At 56.2% G+C, this 11,727-nt stretch overlaps 2 protein-coding genes across 2 annotated transcripts; both read left to right on the top strand.

Annotated features, from left to right (window-relative positions):
- Nucleotides 1-202: 202 nt before the first annotated feature.
- Nucleotides 203-2,790, top strand: BESB_058730 (vacuolar (h+)-atpase g subunit protein; the record flags this gene model as incomplete). The annotated part of the gene is made up of 4 exons (XM_029364287.1): nucleotides 203-1,086; nucleotides 1,475-1,617; nucleotides 1,881-1,941; nucleotides 2,355-2,790. 4 exons carry the CDS (start codon nucleotides 203-205, stop codon nucleotides 2,788-2,790), a joined length of 1,524 nt encoding a protein of 507 aa, XP_029218995.1.
- Nucleotides 2,791-5,745: 2,955 nt separating this feature from the next.
- BESB_058720 (26S proteasome regulatory subunit) lies at nucleotides 5,746-11,466 on the top strand (the record flags this gene model as incomplete). The annotated part of the gene is made up of 10 exons (XM_029364286.1): nucleotides 5,746-5,857; nucleotides 6,505-6,624; nucleotides 6,962-7,056; nucleotides 7,448-7,701; nucleotides 8,279-8,382; nucleotides 9,007-9,125; nucleotides 9,592-9,700; nucleotides 10,054-10,146; nucleotides 10,660-10,731; nucleotides 11,351-11,466. 10 exons carry the CDS (start codon nucleotides 5,746-5,748, stop codon nucleotides 11,464-11,466), a joined length of 1,194 nt encoding a protein of 397 aa, XP_029218994.1.
- Nucleotides 11,467-11,727: the final 261 nt, after the last annotated feature.

Here is an 11,727-nt window from a genome sequence, read left to right as displayed (position 1 = left end):
CGTCTTCGCCCAGCTGGGTTTCGTGGCAACCTGGCCTCGGATTTCCTGCGTCGGTTTCTTGTCTTTTTCCCCCTTCGCCGTCGATTGCCCCGTGGAACCCTTTTTCGCGTGCGGCGTCGCTTCTCGTGCTCCGCGCGGGTTCTTGTCGAGGATTCTGTGTTGCATCTGCGCTCCGCGCGTCCACGTTCCGGCGACTGAGCCCATGTTGAAGCGGCTCTCGAAGGCTTCGCGCAGCGGCTCGGCAGGGCGGGCCGCGTCCGCGGAGTCGGGGTGGGAGGAGGCTGGCAGCACGAACCCGAACACGCCCGTGATTGAAGACCCTGGAGGCCCGCGCAGCGGGCCTGTCTCGCTGCCGAAGACAGAGAGCGGCGACGTCAATGGCGAAGGGAGTCCCCGTGAAGCGGCTCAGGAGGAGGAAGAGCGGCGCCTCGCGAGGAAGCGCAGCTCCACGGGCAAGGGGAAGCTCTTCTCGCGGCTGACCTCAAAGTTCTCGCGTTCTCTCTCTGCCCTGCTGCATAGCGACGGGTCGGGCGCCAGCCACGAGGCTGCAGGCCGCAAGGCCGCGGCCTGCGGCAACTCGCGGGATGAGAGAGCCGGAGAGCTCGATGCGCCGCAGAGCGCCAGCGGCGAGCCAGGCGTGGCGGCGGCTCACGACGCGTCTTTTGCGCAGAAGAGGAAATTCCACATTCCGCATCCGCACCTGCTAGGGCACCACAGCCGCGCACTCACGCGGCAGCACTTGAGCGGGTCCGGTGGCGCGGCCGCAGACGCTGGCGCGGAGCCGAGCGGCCATGGGATCGGCACAGGCATCCTGCATGCGGCAACGGGGCTGATGCATCCTTCGCATCTGCCTCATCTTCACCTGCGCAGCACGCATGCCAAGCCCGAAAACGCTGGTCAACAACACACGCCACGCGGTCAGCAGCAGCAGGAGTCCGAGAACGGCGTCCAGGGTGTCGAGTTGCTGCGTCAGCTCCACCAGGCCCACGAGCGCGCGAGGAAGATCGTAGAGGACAGCAGAAAACAGAAAGAAATCCTGCTGCAGAGAGCCAGACAGGAAGTTGAGGAAGAGGCGGTTCGAGTCCGGTAAGTCCCACGCTCCTCTGCGAGCGGCTTGGCACCTTTACGGGAAGCTGCGGGACGCGGTGAGGGGCTGCCAGCAGCGTCTGAGCCAACTGGGTTGCAGAAGTGCTGGACTGCTAACTCAGAATTTCGCACGTAACGAGGAAGGGAGAAACGGAGCTGCATCGAGTGTTGTTCAAATACAGAGAGCAGTGGTGATCAACAACGGAGGTGTAGACATGCAAGTTCAACCTGCCAGACGTGTTTAGGCGTGTTCCTCGAAGGACAGAGCAGCTTTTCGTATATTCTCGGAAAAGGTGAATCCGTAAATTCGCGGTAGAGGTGAATCCTTCGTGTACTCTCGTTCACAGATTTGAGTGATGTTCCGGTGGCGAATTTCGTTTTTAAACAGAGAAGAAGCTGAGAAGGAGTTCGAAGTAGCTGCGGAGACAGATCAGAAAGAGGACGCGGCTTTCGCGGCGGCGACTGACGATGCCCCTGTAGATCCCCATGTGCCGCGGACAGCAGTGGACGAGGCTGCCCAGTTCTGCGTCGGTAAGCAGGCAGTCTACACTCCCTTGGTTCTCTTGTTGTACCACAGGGTTCCTCCAGTGGTCACTCTGTTCCATGGCCGCTCGCTCTCTTGGTACCCTGTAGCAGCGGGCTTTCGTCATCTGTCCCCGTTGGCTTCGTCGCTGTATGCCTGTCTTTTTGCTCGCGTGTAGCTGGACGCTGCGGCTGCCGTAGATCGCCGAAGTCGTCTCGTTTCGCATTGCCCTTTTCCCCTCTGTCGGCTACGGCTCGCTCTTTTTTTGCAGGGCAAGTCCTCCTCGTCGACGTCGGATTGCCTGAAGAACTGAAGAAGCGTCTGCCTGTCATGTAAGAATCCCAGCCGATTTCCGCGAGACGGAGGGTTCTCCTTCCGTGTGGCCGTTCAGATTTACTGCGCGGTTAGGGTGCCACAGGGGGAAGGGACATTGCGGATGGGGCTTCTCCGTCTAGCCGGCGAAGAACCAATCTGCAAGCAGTTTCCCTGCCGTGCAGCTGCGGCTGTGTTCGGCGTCCGAGCTTCGGATTGCGTGACGTCTCTCCTGTGTGCCTGGCCAGAAGCTCTGCCTGCTGGCTAGCAGATCGACATTCAGCGAGTCAGCGACACAACCATGGGCGATGCTGTCTGCGTCCGGCAGCCGGCGGGGGGCGCTGGGTGGCGTGCTTCAGACTTCAGGCTGTGTCCGCGGATACGTGCACCTGCAGACTCTCCGCTCGCTTGTCTTCGCTGTGGTTTCTCTCAGCAAAGCGAACCCTCCAACTTTCTTCCGGAAGAGCTGCGCGTCTCAGTACCCCTCCACGCGTGGGCCCAAGGGCGACCCGACGATTTTGAAGGCTGCGCTGGAGCACTCGTATCGGCAGAGTCGAGAGTACAGCGAAGCGCACTACGGCTCAGCGTCCCTGACTGAGACGATGACCGACGAATACCGCGGGGCGTGTTTGAAGAATCTCGGCGGCAGCAGCGAGGTTGGAGGCGCGAAGCGAGATGTCTACAGCGCGATTCTGGGTGACCGCGCATGGAACGAAGCTGACGAAGCTGACCTGCATCTCGACATCAACGACGTGCAGGGACAAGAAGACGATAACCAGTGGTGGGCGTCGAGACGCAAAGGCAACGATGATGGCTCCGTGACGCCCCGCGCCTTCTGCCAGGGCTGCTGGCCGGCTGCCCCTGCCTAGTGGAGCGACGAGCAGATACGCCGGAGGAATCTGAGGACTCCAGCGAGGCTGGGGGCACTCGCGAGAACAGGAGAACGCTCACCCGGAAGTGACCAAGAGAAGGAGGCGCGGGGGGACGCCTGACGCTGGGCGCGCACCCGACGAACTCCGGCGAGGAGGAAACTCTCAGAAAATCGGACCGAACGAACCAGAAATTTGCGAGCGCGAGGCGCCTGTCCAGGAGCGACGACGAGATACAAAGGAGTCAGGCAGCGTCCGTTAATACTGAGAGCAGTGCGGAGCGCATCTTGCAGAAGAACGAGAACTAGACGGTATCGGATACGCCAAGGGAGACAGCTCTCCATAGACATCTTGAGCAAGCAGGGTGGCTATGCAAAAAGACAGACGGCTCAGCGACGAACCAGGCGTCCAGTCTGGAAGAGAAGTGACAAACGTGTGTGATGCCGTTTTGCGAGTGCACGTGTGTATATGTGTATATCCATATATATTGGTCGGTGCTCTGAGGCGCGCGAGGAGGTTTCGTTTTCCACGAACATTTTTCTGAGACGCTAGATCTGAATGGGCTTTGGTTCCTCTCGTGCTCGAACGCGCGACGAGGCAACGCCTTGAGAGGCTTTCCCACGCACACGACTGTAACTTCTACGGCTAGACTTAGAGAAGAGACGCTGCCAGTCAAAGTTTCTGCGATATGCTAATCTCGGGCGAACCCTTCGGTCGTCTACCATCGCGTTCACCCCCATTGGGCAAGAAGAAAATCGGTCCTCATCGCAAGTGTCAAGGCGCCTCGCGAGAACCCGAACGGGATTTCATTCCGGTCGTGGCCGCTCTACGTAAACTAAGATAGGCAGTCACCTCTGTGTATCTCTCAAAGCAAGCGTGCGTATACGTATTTGTATAAACATACTTGCGGAACCTGTTACCAAGTTGTATACGCTTTTGTTGCGTGGGGGCATCTCAAGAAGGCATCAGTGTCTGGGCGCCTCTTGTGTCGCCATCAAGCTTGCGCCTGGCCTAGACGTGTCCTGTACGTATTTATTTTCTTTGCATGCGGCTATGTGTTCGTAAAGTATTCATGTATGACGTTCCAGTATATATGCGCAGGTGGGCGTTCTGTTGTGCGGATTGAAGCGCAAAAGAGGGGGGAATCAGCGGAGCGGAAGCGCATGCACTTCCAGCGGATGGGATACCAAGGCGCAGAGAGGCTGCAAAGGCGAGGGAGCGCGTACGGAACTGCTTGCGCTTTCGTTTTGCGGTGCTCGTTTTCGCGGAATCGAGAAAATGTGTCGAAAACAAATCCGAGTGGCAAGGAATCAGCTTATCGTGGGAATGGTCAGTTCCTTTCTGTAATCGCTTGTCCGGAAAGGGACATGAAAATGCATTCCACAGACGTGGGAACGACCCAAAAATCCGTACGCTCGAAGCAGGTCAGCGGGCAAGAACTGGGGCTAGCCGTTTCACATGAAAGCGGAACGTTTCTTAGTGCTAGCGTAAGGGCGCTACCACGACGTAGGTGACAGCTTCTTGGGCAACTGAGGGTATAGTTCTGGCTCGTGTACTTCCATTAAATGAACATGCTAGACGATTCTCGGGAAGGAAGGCACACACAAGCAGCAAGTCATCGGGTGGCGCAAGTTGCACAGGCAATTTCGTCTATTTGCTTGTTGAGAGCTTCACATTTTACATTCGCCGAGGTCAGTACCACAATGACAGCGAAGCTGGCTACATGCAATGGAAGGTCCCAGCGTTTATCTATTGAGAGGCATCCATACACATTCGCGCCGCTAGACAGCTTACACGGTAGAATTTGCCTGTTGACTGTTGTGCGGCGAATCCGCGTCCTCTGAAAAACATAGGAAGTCTTCCGATAGAGAAGCCATCCGCCGTAGTCTAGCTGCAAACCTTCGACGATAAAGACAAAGTGGCAGGCGCAGGAGTTCACTGTAAACGATAAAGCAAGCGTCTCGCAAGGCCTCCCGCTCCGGATACGCACTAAGTGCGTTGTGAGGCCAGAAGCAGCAACACTCGGAGTGTGCATAAGTGGTCGCCCTCTCGTGCGAAAGTGGAGTTTCCTTCTCCTTTCCCCGGTTCAGAAGCAAATGGCAGCATTTCCGTAGTGAGCCCCTACGTTACGTGAGGGAGCTGAAGTGGTGATTTACCTCTCCTCCTCGCCTCCTACACTCAGCGTACTAGTGCCCTCGAGCAGCATGGCATGTGCTCATGTACTATCCGTCTGCATTCCAGCTTTCTACGAACATGCGACAGGAGGCAAAACTCTAATCGTAGCGGTTTTTTTTTTTTCGTTTCTAAGGCTAAGGCTCTTGTTTTGATGGACAGTTGCGCTGCATGCGCAATTTGTAGAAGGCTCCGGCGGGATGACACGCGGAAGACAGCAGAGCCACCGCCTCTGTACGCTGTCTCACCATAGAGGAATTCGCCTATTCCCTTGTTTCAAGAGGTGCAAGCCGTCTCGTCAGGAAAGAACGTGGTATTTTCGCCTCTGTTTTCCATCTTCTCTTACGAGTCCCTTGCCGACTTTCTCTCTTAATTGCCGTCTTTTGCGGAGGCACGCGTTGAGCCCGCCTCTGTTCAGCGGGCGCTACTTTTCTTCTGTGCCTTGTTTCTTCACAGACTATTGATTTCCTCCGGTCGAGGCTCCTGTTAATCAACCTGTTGCATTTTCCCGCTTCATCCGGGTTGCACATCTCGTTCTTAAGCAACGCGTTTCTCCCGGTGGACTCTGCTCGATTTGAACTGACGGAGGTCGGCAGCGCCTCCGGTGTCTAGACACCTAAACCATCGTATGCGACTGAACGCAGCACTTTCTGGGGCCATTTCTTGAGTCCCCCAGTGACGTAAGACTCGGTTGTTTTGCGACCACTTAACAGCCAGTTCGTGACGTCTTCTGTCTTTCTTCTGGCTCTCTCTTCCCCCTCCCCGCCTCTGGACGCAGTAAACATGGTCACCTCTACAGCTCAGTCGGGGGGCGACGATGGGAGGGCCCGGGCCTTGCAGGCATATGTTGCCAAGGTGAAAGAGCACCGAGAATGCGAAGCGAAAGTAAAGAAGCGTAAGCCTGCACACTCTTCAAACGGCAGTCAGCCTACTACTTCCGTCACATACAACCATATTTTCCGTATATACATGTCCGGCGAAGCTCTGCGTGGTTGTACGCGTAGAGGAAACGTATTCGCGTCTGGGCACAGAGTATCAGGAGGGTATGACATCTGACGCTTCCTTCATTGTGTTCATGTGCTTATGTGATGCGCATCGTAGAGCGCGGTGAGCATCCGCTGAGTTCATAACGCTCATCCTGAAAGAAGATGTGAAGCGTAAACTGAACTCCGAGTGTTCATGTGTCCGACTGCGATACACATTTACGTATATTCGCGTGCACACACCTGTCCAGGCATTTGCCATGTATCGTGCAAGCTCTCCCACCAGCTCTGTCCACCCACCAGTGCAGATGCTCGCCCCTTTGTTTTCCCCTTTGGCATGTGCGTATATGGGCACCCGTTATTTCTTTCGGTGACTCTTGCACCGCGGAGAGGACTTTTCTCTCTTGTTGCTCGTCTGCATTCGTGCGCGTATCTCCGCTTCCACGGGATCCGGTGCAAGCTTCTCCGTACACAGGCATGCAGGCCAGCGCGCCGCTAACGCATGACTCTCACGATGTGCTTCGCCCATGGGGCTCTCTGTGCATGGCTTGCCTCTCAGTTCGCGACGAAGTGAAAAGGCAGTCTGTCCGTTACGACAAAACCGAGGATGACCTGAAGGCGCTTCAGGGCGTCGGCCAACTTATTGGGGAAGTCCTCCGGCAGCTCGACTCCGAAAAGTGTAGGCGCGCCACTGCTGGCAAGCAGTCTGGGAGAATGAAGCGCCGCCGACGTAAACGCGTCAAGCGGCGGTCTCTGCCCACGAAGGCTATCGCCTACCAGCGCACGACTACAGATACGAATATCTGGACACCTTGACTTTTGTAGGGGCTCGCCTCTGCGTGAAGACTGGCGCATGTATATATATATATGTATATGTAGGTGTATATATTGGAAGAAGGCACAGTGAAGAGGACTCTGTCTCGCCCGCGCGAACCTTCTGCGCGCGTGTGAACAGTTCCTCGGGGTCTTGTAGGATTCCTTGCCGGTCTGTGTTGTTCTATGCGCGGCCCACGCAGTCATTGTGAAGACCTCGAGCGGTCCCCGCTACATGGTGGGAAGCAAGCCGAAGATTGACAAAGCTTCGTTGACGGCCGGCACCCGCGTCGCGTTGGTACGTTCTAAACGAGAGAAGCGGAATTCTCGCTACTCACGAGTGCGAACCAGACCATGACCGATGTCAGCAGATCTACGTAAACGCGTGCATATATACTGATACAGTTCGCATGTTTGATTGGCATTTAGCCGCCCTTATACAATCAACCGATGTCGCAGACGTGTTCACGTGTGCGGATATATTTGTGTGGCAGAGCATACCCTCCGTGGCAGTGCCGTAGATAAGAGTGAGTGCCCCGTGTGACGCAGAGTCTCCAGGTGGGAGAGGCGGCATCGGCAAAAACAGCAAGACTGAAGAGTTCCTCTTTCCTTGTTGACGTATGTATTCAGAGTTTCCTTTTGTGGAGCCGTGTTGAGCCGCCCGTTGACTGCGTCTGCGTGTTGCTCAGGACATGACGACTCTGACAGTGATGAAGAAGCTCCAGCGCGAAGTTGACCCACTGGTTTTCAACATGCTTCACGAAGACCCTGGAAGCGTGCAGTACGGTGAAGTTGGCGGTTTGAGCGAGCAGATTCGTCAAATGCGGGAGGTGATTGAGCTGCCTCTCACCAATCCCGAGCTCTTCAAAAGAGTCGGCATCAAAACTCCGAAGGGTGTGCTCTTGTACGGGCCGCCTGGAACCGGAAAGACGCTCCTCGCTCGGTACGTGGCGGCCCGCGAATCTTCATTGCCTGCATGCGGATCTCGAAGATCGCCATGCCGCTCTTCGAGAGCGGCGTCTACGCATGTGTTTCTGTCGTCCTGAAGGCGGTATTTGTCCGCTGGTGGAACAGGAACGAGGCTGGCGTCGCGCGTGTTCCTGGTGGCTGTAGATCGTCCGAGTGTCGCCGTGAGCAATTGGCGGCGTATCTTCATGACTTGTCTACCCGCCCCTTTCCACATATTCGTGCACCCCAAGAATGTCGCTGCAGACTGCGACCACACTTGGTGTGCGGCGCTACGAGCGATGAGATCCCCGTGTCAGCAGTGGGGCCTGCGTGCGCGCGAGGCGATCGCGGCGGAAATAAATTTTTGCATGCAACGCAACAGCTGAGTCGCCCGAGAGAGGTTTCTCATGAAACCATGTATCTTAATGTGTGGACTGACGAGCGGGACATGCGGAACGGAGTGGCGCCCGCCCGTATAATATATTTATATACATATATGCGTATACAAAGAGCCGCGTAGGCGAGTTCCTGTATTGACTGCCTTTCGCCACGTTTTCTCGCTTTTCCCGCAGCGCCATGGCGTCGAACATGAACTGCAACTTCATGAAAGTGGTGGCATCTGCGATCGTGGATAAGTACATCGGCGAAAGCGCTCGCGTCATTCGAGAGATGTTTGGTAAGTTGCCCGGCGGAAGCAGATCCACAGTCGCAGCGCGAGTGACGTCGCGAATGCGTCGCGGGATGTGCCGTTGAGTTGCTCTGTATTTCTTAGCGCGGAGGTTCAACTGCTTGCACCGGGGACAAAGCGCATTCTTTCAAGAAACGTCACGCGTGGGCGGCACGACTGTTCTTTTATACCGCCCACCTTCCCTGTGGGAGCAGTGATCCCCGCCTTTCACAGGATTTCCTCTCCGTTCAAGAGCAGATCGCGTAAGAGGATATTCAGTGTACAGCCTCCCGTCCTCCTGCTATCTTATGGAGCGTCACTGTGCTTCCCTCCTGTATCTGTCTGTGTCTCTGTCTACCCCTGTCCTTCGGCTTTGCTTTCTGTCTTCTTTCTCTTCGGCATGTGCCCCCGTCTTTCTGCAATCCTGTTCATCCGGCGCGCGCCGGAGTGTCCCCCCCTCTTTCGAGTCTGGCACTTGGCGTCTCCGTTTTGTCCCTGTTTTGCTTCACTGCGCCTCCCACGTCTGCTGCGATCCTCGCGTTCGCCTGTCTGGTTTGTTTGCTTTGAAATAAGCCCTTGCGTGTCTCACGCTTGCGTCTCTTCGGTGTGTCTGTCTGCGTCTTTTGTTCTCAGCTTACGCGCGCGACCACCAGCCGTGCATCATCTTCATGGACGAGATTGACGCTATCGGAGGCCGCCGGTTCTCGCAGGGCACATCTGCGGACCGCGAAATTCAGCGCACACTCATGGAAGTGAGAAAATACACGGTGGCGCTCAAACTTCTGCCTCTGCAGCAGTTTCCCCCATGCGCGCGGCTGCGAAGGGTAACGCCGGGGGACATGTGTAGCCACTGCACGAGTTTAGGCATATTAACCATTCCGTCAAATGCGTGCGTAAAGGGTGCGTCAGCGGAGAGGATGGTGTCGGCACCTCACCTAGAGACACAGTGTAAATATATCTACTTATATATTATATATGAGTCCACACTGTGCCCTGCTCACGGATGCGCTGTGCACGAGGGCGGGAGTTGCCTGGGCGCTGCGCGTTGCATACGGCAAGAGCAGGCGCGTGGAGGTCGCCCGCATGGCCTCTGCGTAGAAACAGCTAACCACGAAGCGCTTTTTTTAGCGTCTGCGACGGTACCTGCCCCTCGGAGGCCGCGCTGATATCGGCCTGTTCATGGCAAGCCGCGAGGGATGCGTTTTGCTTTCCTCTCAGCTCCTGAACCAGCTGGATGGTTTCGACGAACTCGGTGCAGTCAAGATTATCATGGCGACCAACAGACCAGACGTCCTCGACCCAGCTCTCATGCGTCCTGGTCGACTCGGTAAGTCCCCTGGAGGCCCGCGCGACTGCAAGCGCCTGCTGTGGCCTGCGCGAAACTCGTCAGCTCGTGCATCTGCGCATCTGGTTGAAAAAAAACTTGGTGTCTGGCCTGGGCAGGCCGCGCTGCACACTCACGCACCATAGTTACGCACGTGTTGTAACGGTATGTACGCGTATCGGTCTGCCCCAGTGGCGTCTGCCAGGAGTAACCTGAGTCGCGGGGTGGGCGGGGGCTGGGGGAAGAAGCGGGACATGAAGACTGAAATGCCCGTCACGGAACCGCCGGCAGTTTTCTTTTCGGGTCGTGGCGCGATCTGGCGGTGCGCGTGCTGCTGCTCACATGTCGCTTTGCAGATCGGAAGATCGAAATTCCGCTGCCAAACGAAACTGCACGTGTCGATATCTTGAAGATCCATTCCAGCAAAATCGCCAAACAAGGAGACATCGGTAAGGACGGCAACTCGGCGGCCTCTCTCCTCGAGCGCGTTGGACCCGCTGGGGCGGCGGGGGGGAGGGGGAAGTGACATCGCCATGTTGTGTGACCGTGCGCAAAGGAATGTGTAAAGTCACGCTTCTGTAGCCGCTGCCCTCGCTCGAGCTCAGGTATCACCTTGGCACCCCGGGACCGCACGACGTATGCCATGCACCCGCGACCTGCTGCGTCTTCGGTAGTAACATGTGCGACAGCAGCTCATCTACCATCTCAGATGCAAGTCGCTTGTGGAATGACCCTCCCAATAATATTAAAGGTGCACGGTCCGCTTACTTGCCGAAATGGATCGTGTGTGCAAATGTGAATGCGCGCCGCTAGGGAGCGGTCTATGCAGTGTGGCGGGCCGTTTGATCGACCCTGCGATAAGCCCTTGTATCTCTGGATTCGCGGCAAACGCCACTCCGCGTCTGCGGCGATGCTTTCATTTAGCTACGGTTTTGGCTTCCTCGGTTATGCTCACTCTGCAGACTACGAGGCGATCTGTAAGCTGTGCGACGGATTCAACGGCGCCGACTTGCGCAATGTTTGCACTGAAGCCGGTAGGTCGGTGCGGTGGGTGTCATTGCCCCGGACCACGCGCACCCGAACATTTTACCTTTGTAATCGTAAACTGTATATTTCGTGCGTGGCTGTAGCCGCGTTGAAAAACTGAGATTGCTGCGGTATTGCGCGTCTAGCGTGCTGTCGACTTTGTTGCTTGTGTGCCGGTTTCTTCACGCATTTCTTTCTCTGGCGACGAAGACCAAGTCGAAACAAAGTCGTTGATGGCGAACCAGTCCTCAGGATCAGACCAAAAGAGTTCACAAACGGTAGTGGAGAATAGGAGATACTTCGCCTTAGTTTGTGGGTAAACGACTTCCGGACCACCGCCATATATACTAGTACAAAGCAGGCATTATTAAGAACATAAAGATCATAGCGCTAGGCCACGTATCGTCATTACCACATCATAGAGAAAGAGGAACTGGTACCTCTCCAGGATGTACGCGTGCCGGGCGTGCCGAGCCACTGGAAGCGCGCCTTCTTCCTTTCAGGCCGAGAGGCGGACGCACGCATGCTGGAAGGGAAGGCGGAGAGGTGTGAGCTCGGCTTGGCACTTGACGCTGTACGATGAGGACTCCCGGATGTCGCTGGTCCCCTGTTTTCTGTCCGCTGCAGGCATGTTCGCGATCCGAGCGGAGCGAGACTACGTCATCGAAGAAGATTTTTTCAAGGCGGCGCGGAAGCTCGCAGATAACAAGAAATTGGAAAGCACCATCGACTATGACGTTTGAGATCTTAAACACACGTTCCCGCAGAATTTCCTGTCTCGTGAACCACAGTTGCTACATCTCCCCTGTCGTCGCTGTTATCTTGTGCCCTGTCTATGACTACTTGCCAGCCCGCTGAGCTCCTACGCTATTTTCCTTCCTCAGTGGTGTCGTCTTTGTCGATTGAAACAGAGGCAAGGCCACCAAGTCTGTCCCGTCCGCTTCTTTTCTCCGAGAGTCGTTTCTCCACCCTTTGTGCCAAACTGAGATTCTCTGGGGACGCAT

This window comes from Besnoitia besnoiti, chromosome V (genome assembly GCF_002563875.1).
Source record: "Besnoitia besnoiti strain Bb-Ger1 chromosome V, whole genome shotgun sequence".
NCBI classification, from domain to species: domain Eukaryota; phylum Apicomplexa; class Conoidasida; order Eucoccidiorida; family Sarcocystidae; genus Besnoitia; species Besnoitia besnoiti.
The sequence above is the reverse complement of the archived record's forward strand: the minus strand, read 5'-3'. Positions and strand labels throughout refer to the sequence as shown.